The sequence below is a fragment of the Vavraia culicis genome (assembly GCF_000192795.1).
Source record: "Vavraia culicis subsp. floridensis unplaced genomic scaffold supercont1.20, whole genome shotgun sequence".
NCBI lineage: Eukaryota > Fungi > Microsporidia > Pleistophoridae > Vavraia > Vavraia culicis.
In genome coordinates this window covers 50,509-62,799 of record NW_007360623.1, presented here as the reverse complement: position 1 = coordinate 62,799, position 12,291 = coordinate 50,509, and the positions used below count along the sequence as shown (strand labels likewise).

The 12,291-nt window shown below is 41.6% G+C and overlaps 6 protein-coding genes across 6 annotated transcripts; 1 reads left to right on the top strand and 5 right to left on the bottom strand.

Moving 5' to 3' along the window:
• Window positions 1-503: 503 nt before the first annotated feature.
• VCUG_01354 (uncharacterized protein) lies at window positions 504-1,672 on the bottom strand (the record flags this gene model as incomplete). Its single annotated transcript, XM_008076181.1, has 1 exon — window positions 504-1,672. The coding sequence occupies one exon, from the start codon at window positions 1,670-1,672 to the stop codon at window positions 515-517; it is 1,158 nt and encodes a 385-aa protein (XP_008074372.1). The 3' UTR covers window positions 504-514.
• A 42-nt stretch (window positions 1,673-1,714) lies between these two features.
• Window positions 1,715-2,071, bottom strand: VCUG_01353 (uncharacterized protein; the record flags this gene model as incomplete). Its single annotated transcript, XM_008076180.1, has 1 exon — window positions 1,715-2,071. One exon carries the CDS (start codon window positions 2,069-2,071, stop codon window positions 1,715-1,717), a length of 357 nt encoding a protein of 118 aa, XP_008074371.1.
• Window positions 2,072-3,758: 1,687 nt separating this feature from the next.
• VCUG_01352 (uncharacterized protein) lies at window positions 3,759-4,390 on the top strand (the record flags this gene model as incomplete). The annotated part of the gene is made up of 1 exon (XM_008076179.1): window positions 3,759-4,390. One exon carries the CDS (start codon window positions 3,759-3,761, stop codon window positions 4,365-4,367), a length of 609 nt encoding a protein of 202 aa, XP_008074370.1. The 3' UTR covers window positions 4,368-4,390.
• Window positions 4,391-4,442: 52 nt separating this feature from the next.
• On the bottom strand, window positions 4,443-4,745 carry VCUG_01351 (uncharacterized protein; the record flags this gene model as incomplete). Its single annotated transcript, XM_008076178.1, has 1 exon — window positions 4,443-4,745. One exon carries the CDS (start codon window positions 4,743-4,745, stop codon window positions 4,443-4,445), a length of 303 nt encoding a protein of 100 aa, XP_008074369.1.
• Window positions 4,746-4,977: 232 nt separating this feature from the next.
• Window positions 4,978-7,448, bottom strand: VCUG_01350 (uncharacterized protein; the record flags this gene model as incomplete). Its single annotated transcript, XM_008076177.1, has 1 exon — window positions 4,978-7,448. The coding sequence occupies one exon, from the start codon at window positions 7,446-7,448 to the stop codon at window positions 5,004-5,006; it is 2,445 nt and encodes an 814-aa protein (XP_008074368.1). The 3' UTR covers window positions 4,978-5,003.
• An 851-nt stretch (window positions 7,449-8,299) lies between these two features.
• VCUG_01349 (uncharacterized protein) lies at window positions 8,300-9,988 on the bottom strand. Its single transcript, XM_008076176.1, has one exon. The coding sequence runs from the start codon at window positions 9,980-9,982 to the stop codon at window positions 8,309-8,311; it is 1,674 nt and encodes a 557-aa protein (XP_008074367.1). The 5' UTR covers window positions 9,983-9,988; the 3' UTR covers window positions 8,300-8,308.
• Between the last annotated feature and the right edge of the window lie 2,303 nt (window positions 9,989-12,291).

Genomic DNA, 12,291 nt, shown 5'->3' with positions numbered 1-12,291 from the left:
TCCATTGTCACACGAATAAAATGCGTGTTAATGTGTTCGTAGAACGCCATTTAACTCGACCAATAGTAAGCGTTCTTGTACAAGCTCAGAACAGAGCGTTTTATTTCCTTATTCACATTTTTATGTAACATTCACTAAAGTTGATGTATGTGTTAGTGTATAAAAATTTATTAAGATGTACTACAAAGTAGATATTGCTTATAAGTGATGACTAAGTGCTTCTCGGAAAGAATGAGCTGCAAAACAACTTTAGACTCTTCATGCAGTGCGAATACGTGAAACAAACATTTTTTATTTTTCTCGAAGGGTCAAATAATTAATTTCTCAGAACTGATCAATCAGCTTCTGTGTTGTCTTTTTACTCATGCGATGATAATATCACCTGATGCTTGTTCACAATAATAATGAACCGTAATATTAGATATAAAAACTACTACAAAAACACATGTAATATTTAGACAACACAAATCCATAAATACTATTTAATCTTATGATTCACATATCTGGGTGTTACTTACCGCCGTATCAACTCTTCCAGATGTCCTCTAACACACTTATAAAGATCACAAACTTGCTGTGCCATATGTTCAAAGTTGTTATAATCCAACTCCTCAATTTTCTTAAGTATTTCATCTCGCCTCTCAGAATAGCTTGTGGAGAGATACTGTCCAATATATCCATACAACCATTTTACGTTTTGTCCTAATCTCTCTTTCATATGACGTGAATGGATACAAAGAATCTGCTCAAGAATGTATTTTCCATTTAAGTGCTCCATGCTTAGATTCTTATCCCAAGTAGCGAGACAATCATATTTTGTAAATCCAATCTTGTCAAATAAACCGGACAGCAAAAAGAATAGAGGCTCATATCCTTCCAAAAAAGTATCGCAAACAGTATCAGGATTACTCGCACCACAAACTGTTGAGCAAGTATACTCCAACTCGGAAAAAAATACGTACTTAGAAATAACGCTTGACTCAACTCTGAAGACATAAAGAAGTTGTGAAAACAGAAATGTACGAACAAAGGAACGATAAACGATCTGTCTCAGCATATTCTGTTTGTTATCGAACGGATTATCTCCTTTATCCGTCAGTTTTATGCATGATGTTGCAATGTTTTCGATTCTGCTGACAAGATATATCGTGATCGCTTTATCACGCAGCAATATTTTTGTTACATTGTTGTGGAACTGCACAAAATACCCACAAAGGCTTGTAAACTCAGAAAAAAGCAAACACTTGTCAACAACTTTGTTTCCGTACAGCATTTCTAATGAGTTTACAAATAAATTATCGATCACATTTTGCACAATAAAACAGCTATTACGATGAGAATGCCTACAACCTACACATTTCACACTTTCACTACTAAAATACTCTGCCTCACTTATCTTAGAATTAGTTGTTAGCAGAGAATAAAGTTCATCGTTGTATCTGGCGTAAAGCTTCAGCAGCTGAGAAAGTTTTTTCACACCCTCACAAGGAACATCAACTTGTGCAATATCCAGCTCCAAAAATAACAATTTAAATCTTTTCATTTGTTCTTCTTCGCTTTTTCTAAATGTAACATATTCTGAAATATGTGACAAACCATCACAATTATCTGTTCCCGTATTAACTATCTTTCCCTTATTTTTGTGTGTATCATCTGTAAACTTAACCAACATTTCTTTTAAATTATCAAAATACCTGGACAACTCCAAATCTCCTTAATTATCCTTTGTAGTTTGATTATATTCTTGTGCAAAATCTTCTCTCTTATTTATAACTTTAAAAATGACATTTTGTAACTTTTCAAGCTTGCTCGAGCGACCTTCATTCGATTGCCCGCTCACTCTCTTGCGTTTTCTTGAGCTGCTCGTTCCCGCACTTTCACAATCATGTTGTGCATGTTCTTGTGATTCATCACTACAAGTGGTCAACTGTGTAGGATGGCCGACTACTTCCATACCAGGATATATGAAAGTGTTGCTTTGAGAACTTTCTCCGATACGACCACTATCCTGGTCAGGATACGAGTTGTCCATCACATACACCGATCTGATCAGCATTATAATAATTTGCATATTTGGTAAGGGGTATTGACAAATTTTTTGTATTTATACGCTTTCCTAAAATGCACAAACGGAAAAATCATACCCTTATTCATATGATGTGTAAATATTGAGCCAGTGAGCATGGAATAGCAAGAGTCATATAATTGCTAAAATGAACAAAAATAATAAATAGCCTGGATAATACTTGGTTTATATACTAACATTTTTTGTTAATAATACGTTTATTTACTTTCTAATTACTACATATAGTACATAGTGCAGAACGGGTAGATATGTTCATTTCTTTTACCCATGAAACAGATCTATTAAACTGTGTTTAATGACAAAGAACATGTCGTAAAGATGTGTAGCTACTTACATCAGCGAGTAGGTCCAGAAATGTTTCTTATGTCCAGTTCTATGCAAAGACTAACTTAGCTGCGCTATCCCGTTTTTCAAAAACGGGTGTCTGAATGGATTATATACAAAATAGCGCTTTTGAATATAACTAAAACATTAGGTCATTCCTTTCTACCAACTGTTGTATAGTTACAAAATCAATAAATTTACTTTCATTATAATGGCTCATTGTATACAACATTTCTTGTGTATACTTTACCATTCTCACACTTTCCTTGGTCTCCATTGTCAGCAACATACACCCTTAGACCGTTTGCATAGCCACTCTCGACAGAGCTGTGCAGATAAACACCTACCTTGTCAAATGACTGACCTTGTGACTTGTGGATTGTCATCGCAAACGAAAGAAGAACCGAAAACTGTCTTCTCTTGAATGAATGCTCGCCGTTTTTGTCGTTGAATATCATCGTAATCTCGCCCGTTGTAGGAACATTGTACCTGTTCATGTCACGATGAATGTTCTTGTTTGACTCTACATTTACCATCAACATGTTTCCTTCACGCACTACACTTCTCTCAACCTCAGCAAGATTCTGCATACGGGTTGACTTCTCTTATTGTCATGTCAAGATTGCGTAGTATTGCTCTGTCACACTTCTCATTTGCAGGGTTTCTCGATCTCAGATCTGTGGCATCGTTCGTATCAATCACATACAACTGCGAGTACCTCCTTTTAGTGTTCTCAAGCGGGTTTATATTGTATGTAACGGAATAAATATATGCAAATTGGTGTTAACTAAAGTCTATAATAGCAAAAATAACATTTGCATGCTTCAAGCGGTTGTAAATGGGGTAATAGGTAATTATAAAGCAGGCTTCAAAAGAAGCGTTCGTTGCGATTAAAAAATGACTTATTCATTGGTAAATGAAAAGATCACAGTTTAACAGTTTTGCCTGATGAGTTAAGGATATAAAAGTATTACAGCAAAAGGTAAGAAAATAAACTTTGTATGATAACCATATTTATATACATGAGAAAGGTTGCAATACCTGAGCTATAAGAGTATTTTAATGAAATATTTACATCATATCACTGCGCAATATTCACACTAACTTATCACGTTTTTGACATATTATTAAACATTGGTCATGTATTCATTATGCTAGAAACGGTTTCATAAATGCTTCTTTATTGTTTAGATTAATTCTGCCAGCATACTTCCGTATTTACTACACACCACATACATCAAATAATCCCATAAATGCTTTGTTCTGCTTTCTTTGAGGGATACATTAAACTCGTACCGAATGTTTCCTTAATTTACGCAACAACAAAAGGGTTATTAATTTTTACCCCATGGTACAGAATGTGCAGGCAGATGAGGTGCGTGTGCAGCTACAAAAGCAGGGCTTTTCCAATGAGCTGATAGAAGAGGCGTTGGAGAACACGGCAAGTGTAGACCTCGAAATACTCCTTGATTATATCGAGGAAAAGATGTGCAAAATGGATAATCGTGATGAAAGGAATGTGTTAGAGACAAAGGAGGACAGGGAACGTAAGAAGAAGTTAGAGGAGCTAAAAAGGCAGAAGGAGTTGAGGCAGCAGGAACGATTGCATTTGAAGAAGCTGCGCGATCAAATCAAGGCAGATAGAATCGAATTGGAACAGGAGAAGAAAAAAGAGAGGGAGCAGGACGGTGTTGAAAAGACTGTAGAGATGAAGCCGGTTGTTGGTCCTGATGAGTGCTCCATCACCGTTTTCAATTTAGAGAATGGCGAATCCTTTGACGTAATCATGAAAAAAGATGAGTCGGTGTCGAATCTATTGCGGGAGATTGAAGGCAAAGTAGGATTGGCAGATCCTGAAATATTTCTGGGTGATGATCTTGTGGAGGATGACAGGAAGAGCTTGGATGAGCACGGATTATATCCCTTCGCTACGCTTATTATAAAGAACGCGGAGTAATGATAATTAAAATAGTTTGTTGCTTTTCCTTTTATTTGTAACGGCTGCGTTATGGAGTGCTACCGGCGTGATTTTTTATATTTTTCTAGTTTGCGTTTTAGCCTGTAAACTTGCAGAGTCGTGCACACGACTGTTACCTGGGAAGATGCGTGCTGTCGTGAGGTCAAGACGGCTGAAAATAGCAATTGTATACGTGTCAATATGAAGGTTCAAACACACAAAAGTATAAATAGAACGGAGTAATATCATGGCATAAACGGGAAGGCACGAGAACTGAATAGCACGGAGCAAAGGTTTTTGACCTCCGGTGGCGTAGGAACGAATTGAAGAAAATGCAACGGGAGTAAGTAAAATGGGATGTACCTCCTTGCTCGGCATGTGCTGAAAGGTAAAAGGATAAAGTGTTTCATACAGCGGTAATCAACGGTTCAGTGTGAATGAATAATCCATTTGTACCTGAGAAATGGAGGTAAATTAAGAAATGCAGCATTGGCCGTAATAAGTCATAGAGCAGCATGCTGGCAGGACACACCATAGAACATGCCAAACCATACATCACAAATATAAATCATGCTCAATAATCAGCTGTGGAACACGCTCATCAGCCCAAGACCTAAAACAACCGTTTATTGATACTCACTCCTTCATACGGCGCAGCAGTTCACTAAACACAACGCTAAGACTCTTTACAAGGGCCTCCTCGGTGCTTCTCATCCTACAATCGAGGTAGACCATCTCATCGCGCCTGATCTTCAGATTGATCAGAACATCCTCACCAAGAAATGTGGTGCACACCAGGTTGGCAACCAGGAAGGTGCTCCTGTCCGTTCTTACGTCAACAACATACGCCTTTACACACTCGGCAATCGCACGGAAGATGTGCTCTACGTGATGCATGCACCTGAACCGGCTCGTATACGTATTCTCCCATTCAAGCACGAGCCACTGTGTCTTGAACTCCTCATTCTCAAGCACTCTGCTCTGCAAGAAATCGTTCACCCTGAAACTAAGCGTGCTCATGTTGAGCACATGACCAACATTTTTTACGGTGTACGACACGCATCCTGTGATGAACCCGTTAAACACCTCCTTAATGGTGAACGAGAACGGCATTTTGATGATGCTGCGTGCACCAAGGCTCAGGGGCAGGCACGTGAAATTATGAGTAATGTTACAGCTCGTCGTAAAATCGAACAGAATGTTTTGTATCACCTTGTTGGTCTGGTTCACCACCAGCAAATCGATGTTCACGCACAGTCTGCTCACACGGAACGCAGCCTCTATGTACAAATGATCGGAGTAGCCCGTCATTTGACACGAATTTTCCTCTCTGTCCGCACTCTTAGGGCACAGAAACGCTTTGATTTGTTCGTCCGTATCATCGGCCCGTTTTGTTTTGAGGAACTTAAAGGTGAGCACATCGAGCACGTCCTTGTTCGTGGTTCTGATCACGTTTACGTTCTGCTTGCTCGCTGTTTTTAATACGTGGTGACCGGTGTTGTTGTTCGCGCCGTTATCAGCACGTTCCTTGCCCTTGTCCGTGCTACTGGCACGACCAGCATTCTCATCCTTACCGTTATCGCTTAGTACATCACCGAGAACGCCCGCCATGATTTCATAACTGCTGAAATCAAAACACTCCTCCTTCCTTCCCCGCTTGATCAATTCAAGCACCTTATCTGCTACAACCCTCTTGTCCAGGGCCCTCTCTCGGAAAAACTTGTAGAGTGCAAGTGCACACGCTACGCCGAAGTATACGGTCGATGAGAGCGCATTACCGGCGACCATCTCATCGATCTTTCCCAGGAACTCATGTGCAAGTCCGTTGTTCGATGCTACTGCGCTCACAACCCGTCTGAATATCCGGCCGTACTTTATACGGTGCAACACGCTGAGCAGGTATCGATGAGAATGCGTGTCACTTTCGAGCAGGTTAATCGCTGCGTATGCTGCCTCAGGATCACCGAGCACGAACTGCTGAACCGTTCTGTTGAGTTCGGCGTTGTGCACGTTAAAATTCTTGCGGATAAAAATCGCCTGCTCGATCAGAAAGATGAGGAAGGGCGTGTCACCGTGCGATTGCTTGATCATGCCGAGTATGAACTCAGAAATGACGGGGTAGTCGGCCATGTCTGCCACGCGGTACACCAGCTCAAACACGATATGCATCACATTGCTGTCGAGCAGCGTGAGCAGCTCGTTCACCTGTATGCGTGTGTAGTACACGTCCTTGATGCACTGCAGCCCGATTTCTTTCAGCGAAGGCTCCGAGCGGATGATCTCCAAGATAATGCGCACTGCACGATCCTCTGAGTTTTTATGGCGCATGAGCAGCAGCGCACACTGAAACCTGCACTTGTTGCTGTTGATACACATCCACAGCAACTCCTCGGTAGGTGCATCGCACAGCACAACGCTGAGCAGCTCCTCAGGCACATTCTTAAAGGGCATGTGCACGATTTCGTTCACCAGCGCGCCCTTCTCCAGATAAGTGCTTGTCACCTTCTCAAACACTCTCAGCGATGCATAACACTGTCTCAAACAGTACGGGTTGGTCTCCTTCGCCATGCACCGTCTGATACGATCAGGAATATCCGGAAAGCTCGCACCAAAATGCTCGTAAATCTTCGTTACGCACAGCAACGCATTCCTACGCACGTAATAATGCAAGTGCTCCAGGTTGTGCACGATGGGCCCGAACATGAGTTCAATTATATCGCCATACATCAACGTACACATAAAATGCAGCACTCTGCCACGCACATACTCGTTGGGGTGTTCCAAGTCCTTGCGCACCTGATTGGCAATCAGCAGTATCTCGGCCAACATGTTGCCATCCTTGTCACACTTTGGAATCATCTCAAGGAACAGATAGAATATCTTTTTGAGTTGCGTGTCACCGCACTGGCATACCTCACGTATTGCTGTCGTGGTGTATTCTGAAAGGTCGGCGTTCTGTGATAAAAGGGTTATCATGGTGCGCAGGGCATCTGCCTTTTTAGCTGTTTTCGGAGATGTAAGATGTGCCAGGATCTTTTCTTTGGGGATTGGGGGCTCTGCCGTTACTATGAGTGGATGCATTGAAGGGTGAACTAAAATTTAGAATTTAAGAGGATAGATTGGAAATGAAGAGGAGATATAGGAAATGAGGAGGAGAGATTGGAAATGAAGAGGAGAGATTAGAAATGAGGAGGAGAGATTGGAAATGAAGAGGAGAGATTGGAAATGAAGAGGAGAGATTGGAAATGAAGAGGAGAGATTGGAAATGAAGAGGAGAGATTGGAAATGAAGAGGAGAGATTGGAAATGAAGAGGAGAGATTAGAAATTAAGAGGAGAGATTGGAAATGAAGATGAGAGGTGAGCGTGGTAGCGAACACGGTGGTAGAAAGTGCGTGGCACTGAAATTAGTGCAAATAAAAAATTGAAATGTACGAGGACAACATTTCATGCAACTGCACCGCAAACGAGGAGCAACGCATCAAATACGAACTGTGACCGCAATACCAACGGTACGGTACGAGTGCTACGTTGTGAGCTTAGCCACAGGGTGCAACACGTGTTACAAAACGCGGACAAGAACGGAACGTGTCATATTTTACTAAACGTGCGTACGTGCTCGTACGAATTTAGATGGTGCAGAATAGCAATCTCGGATTATCGCCTTCCAACTGTTCTGTCATTTAATTGCGGTACGAGGGTGAGAACGGTGCCTTTTCCTAGAACACACGGTGAGAATGGAATGGTTGGGTGAGAGTGAGGAGCGGATGTGATGTGGTAAGAGACGCACCCGTTGACAAGTAGTTATACGGGAGCAGCAGAAAGAAGATGTACCATGGATGCAACGGGCATGTTTAAGAAAAGAAAAATAGCAAACATACGAAATACACCGTTCAATGTCCTTGATGGCACTTTCTCTCCCACGTAACATAATATAATTTACTTACACCATTGCCAGTTTGTAGTAGTTGATCTCGTTGCACCTTCCGATCTGAAAACAGTCCTGGAGAGAGTCTTTGTCCTCACAGATGCACAGAATATCCTCGGTAAACAAAATGCCCTCTGTCTCGCACTTAGCGATCTTGGCCAGTGAGTTCTTCGCATCACACGTAACAAACCTATCGATCGTTTGCGCACACTCGTCATCGGTGTGCATCACAATCTGCATCTTGGAACTGAACGAGTGCTTAAACTCGCGGTACACGTCCATCGCAAAGTGCTTTGCGCACGATATCGTGGGCAGCAGAAAATACGAAAACAGCATATCCTCCGTGAGCACCATCCCCCCGTACTTCGAAATCGTGTCGCACACGTATTTGTAGAACGTCATGTACTTGGAGACCTGACTCACCGGAATGTACCGTGGTTTGATGCTCATCAGCACAAAAATTACGTGCCGTGTGACACTCATGTGCCTGACACCCCCCAACCTGTGCCCATGCATGCACTCGTTGTACACGATCATGTTTACACTGAGATCGCGTGCATAGCACTCCGGTGCACTTTTGAAGTTGTGCAGCTCAACCTGCGTGAATATAGGGCTGCGCTTCACCGGTATGCCCCATGTGAACAGCACGGCATCATCGCGGTGCTCATACAGAAATGCAAACCTACCTTTCGTGTTCGACATCATATGATCCAGCGATATGCACACCTCTATAAAGCCTTTGTGGGCTGCCAGGCCGTTCGCCATGCTCACAACGCACTCGTGTTCATGTTTGGCACCGTAGAACACAAATTTGTATTTCTTACACTTCCAGATGAGCGTGTGGCATTCATCGGGCGCACACTTCCTGTGCGTGGAAACGTGGTGTGATAGTTTTGATTTTATGTATTTGTACAGATCGGTGAATGCTGTGCTATCTTTTTGGTGTTGTTTGGCTGTTGATGATCTTTTGGTGTGGATGCGTGTGAGATCGAGCAGACCGTAGAAATCGCACTCGTTTTGCTTTTTGCGGTCGGTGCACTTCTGCTGGCTGGTGCACTTCTTCTGGTCGGTAGCACGGTGCACCTGAGCCGTCTTCTGATCGGCACAAATGATCGTCCTACCCTTTTTCTGCCTACCACTCTCCACGTTCACCTTCTTCCCGTTTACTCCACCTTCAATCTTTTCTACCGATCCACACTTAAACGGCTCATCCCTCCGCACATCACATAACCGGTCACCAACCACGTGTACGCCCGTACGCTTCACCATCCCAGTCCCTTCACATGACAGTTCCTTTCCCTTCACCACCTTGTCCAACTGTGCACGCACAATCGATAGCAACGTACTGTCCATCCCCTGTCCACTCTCAAATACCACGTTCTCATTAATCTTGTAAAAATCGTTTGTCACTCCGTGCCCGGCATCCACACCGATCAGATAAACACTACGGTGCCGCTGCCTGTACCGTTCATACACATCGTACACTCTGTCAGTTCCCATAAGAACCACAAAGCTGCCATCAAATGCAAGCACAAGCATGTCACGTCCGATATGCTTGAGCACTTCGCGTGTGCATGTGCGTGTTGTTGCGTATATCTTTATGTGCATGTTGCTTATTCTAAGCTCTACTACGCGTGTGCTTGTGTTGGTACATTCCCTTTTTGTGTTCGTTTTGCTATGCACTACCATTTTTTGATTTGTAGGCGAAGGGGTGCAATTATTCGCTTAAATGCGTATGATTTTTGGTTTTGAGATGGACGAGGAACGGAATGAAGGAAACGCTTCCTATGACGTGACTAAAAGAATGTTACAGCGTTGTTACAGCGTGATCATTCCTTTAGCGTGATTAAAACAATAATTCGTTAAAACCCTTTCTTATGAAATACTCTGTCATAACACGTAGCACTAACCGTGCTATGAGGAAATTCTCGTCAATAAGTAAAATATAAAATTTAATTGCACTCGTAGGGCACAGCAACTGAGCAGCACTGATTTAACACCGGTACGTATTTACGGTGAAATAAAACGTAGTGATTTATTACGTACGATCTGAGGAGTGATGCATCGCGTACCTGCATTGTATCGGCAGAGTACCTCGTACGACTTAATCGTACTGTACGTGCACATCCTGCCCATTCACAAACACGAGGTGCCTTTTAACCAGCAAGTTCATACTGAACGAACGTGCTGATGGTTCTTCTGCCAAATAACACGGGTACAGCACCGTTACCGTACGGTTTGCTGTGCCGGTCCTTTCTATTAACAATACGTTTGCTCACGATCTTACACACCTCAGAGTGCTGATCGTTTATCAGTGATTTCATCAAAATTGCTCCTTAAATTGATGTGATGTAAAAAATTGCTGATCCACAGCACTTCTACCTGCAACAACACGGTGGTCGACTGGTGCGCAGATATTCAGCGCACCATCATCGTAGATGAGTTGGTCTTGTAAAAATTGCATTTCATACCGTAAATGTAATATTGAATATAAAAAGGAATGGCATAGTAAATTAATAATTAAATGCGCTGATAATAATTTAACTATCAATCATCATCTCAATTTAAATAAAAAGACAACTCGAAAGCTGATTGCTCAGCAGAGGAGAAAAATCAAAGTTTTATTTCGTACCGTTGTGTAACACAAAGAGTTTACGATGGGTTCAGCTTGTTCTTTCTTGTCCACGCTCAGCCACAACATAACACGGCAATTACGTGGTTATCAAACCGAAATTAATGTTTTGGCCCCAACTGAAAGATCCAAAACACGTGAAGTAGCACAGGCAATTAAGAGAAGAAGCATTATTTAATGGGTGCTCGAATTCTGCTCTGTTTTATAAACAGAAGCAGCGCAGTTTGTATTTAATAAAATTATTAACGTTTTATCGTTCATGTGTTGAGGGAAGTAATTCTTATGAACAGAACTGTTGGTGTGTCTCTGCCCAGATGCGACTCTGGCATACAAATTTGGTTGCTTTGTGTGTGGAACGGTCTCCTACCTTTTAACTACCAATTACATTAAATTCGTCTGGCGTGCTCTTACTTTCCATAAATTATCAAAATTGTTAAATTGCTTTACCACATTCTCACACTTTAATTTTTGATGGAACGAGTATTTTGTACGAATATGAGCGATACTCTGAAGTGAGAGTGTGTAAATTAAGCTTGAAGGTACATTTCGTTTGGTGCGGCGGGCATTTAAACAGTCTATTTGAACAGTCTATCGATACGGTATGAAATGCGGAATTGATAGTTTGTGCGGCTAACATAATTACCATGTACGAATAGGGTGCCGATTTGTTGTGGAACGGATAACAAAAGCATGCTAGCACATTCCTACCTGTGATACACGGTAGAACGCTAGTAGCATTTAATTAACCAACGTAATACACACTTCTACTGCTAAGGAACACCAGGTACACGGTTTGATACTTCAATGCTACCAGGAAGACCGGCCTGATCGATCAACTGTTATTAAAGCCGTGGTACCTGTGCAAGCTAATAATTGACTTACCACGCTGTTACATCTTACAGTGAATAAAACACTCAGTTGGTGCAATTTGCTAAAATTTACTAAAATTTGAAAATGGTTAATGGTTGTTTGATGCGTGAGCAGCAACAAAATCATTCACTACTAGCACAATGATTAGCAAATGGTATTATAGCATGGTTTGTTACTGTTGTGGGTGGTAGCAAAGATGTGGAGCAAAGGTTTATGTCCTTTATAGTGGAAAGAATTAAATGTTCTAAAATAGATCGTAATAACAAATATTTATAATTTTTGGTGACACGCATCTCATACAACGCATATCCGTTCTAAAATAGATCGTAATAACAAATATCTATTTGCGGTTGCTGCATTTGTTTCATTTACGTACTTGTTGTGCCCGTACAGGTTAGTTGACAGTAAATTGAATGGTAGTTAATAAATTGGTTTATTTCTCACTTGGTAGTAAATTTATTATATATTATCACCAGCACATGTGCTTATGAACGTG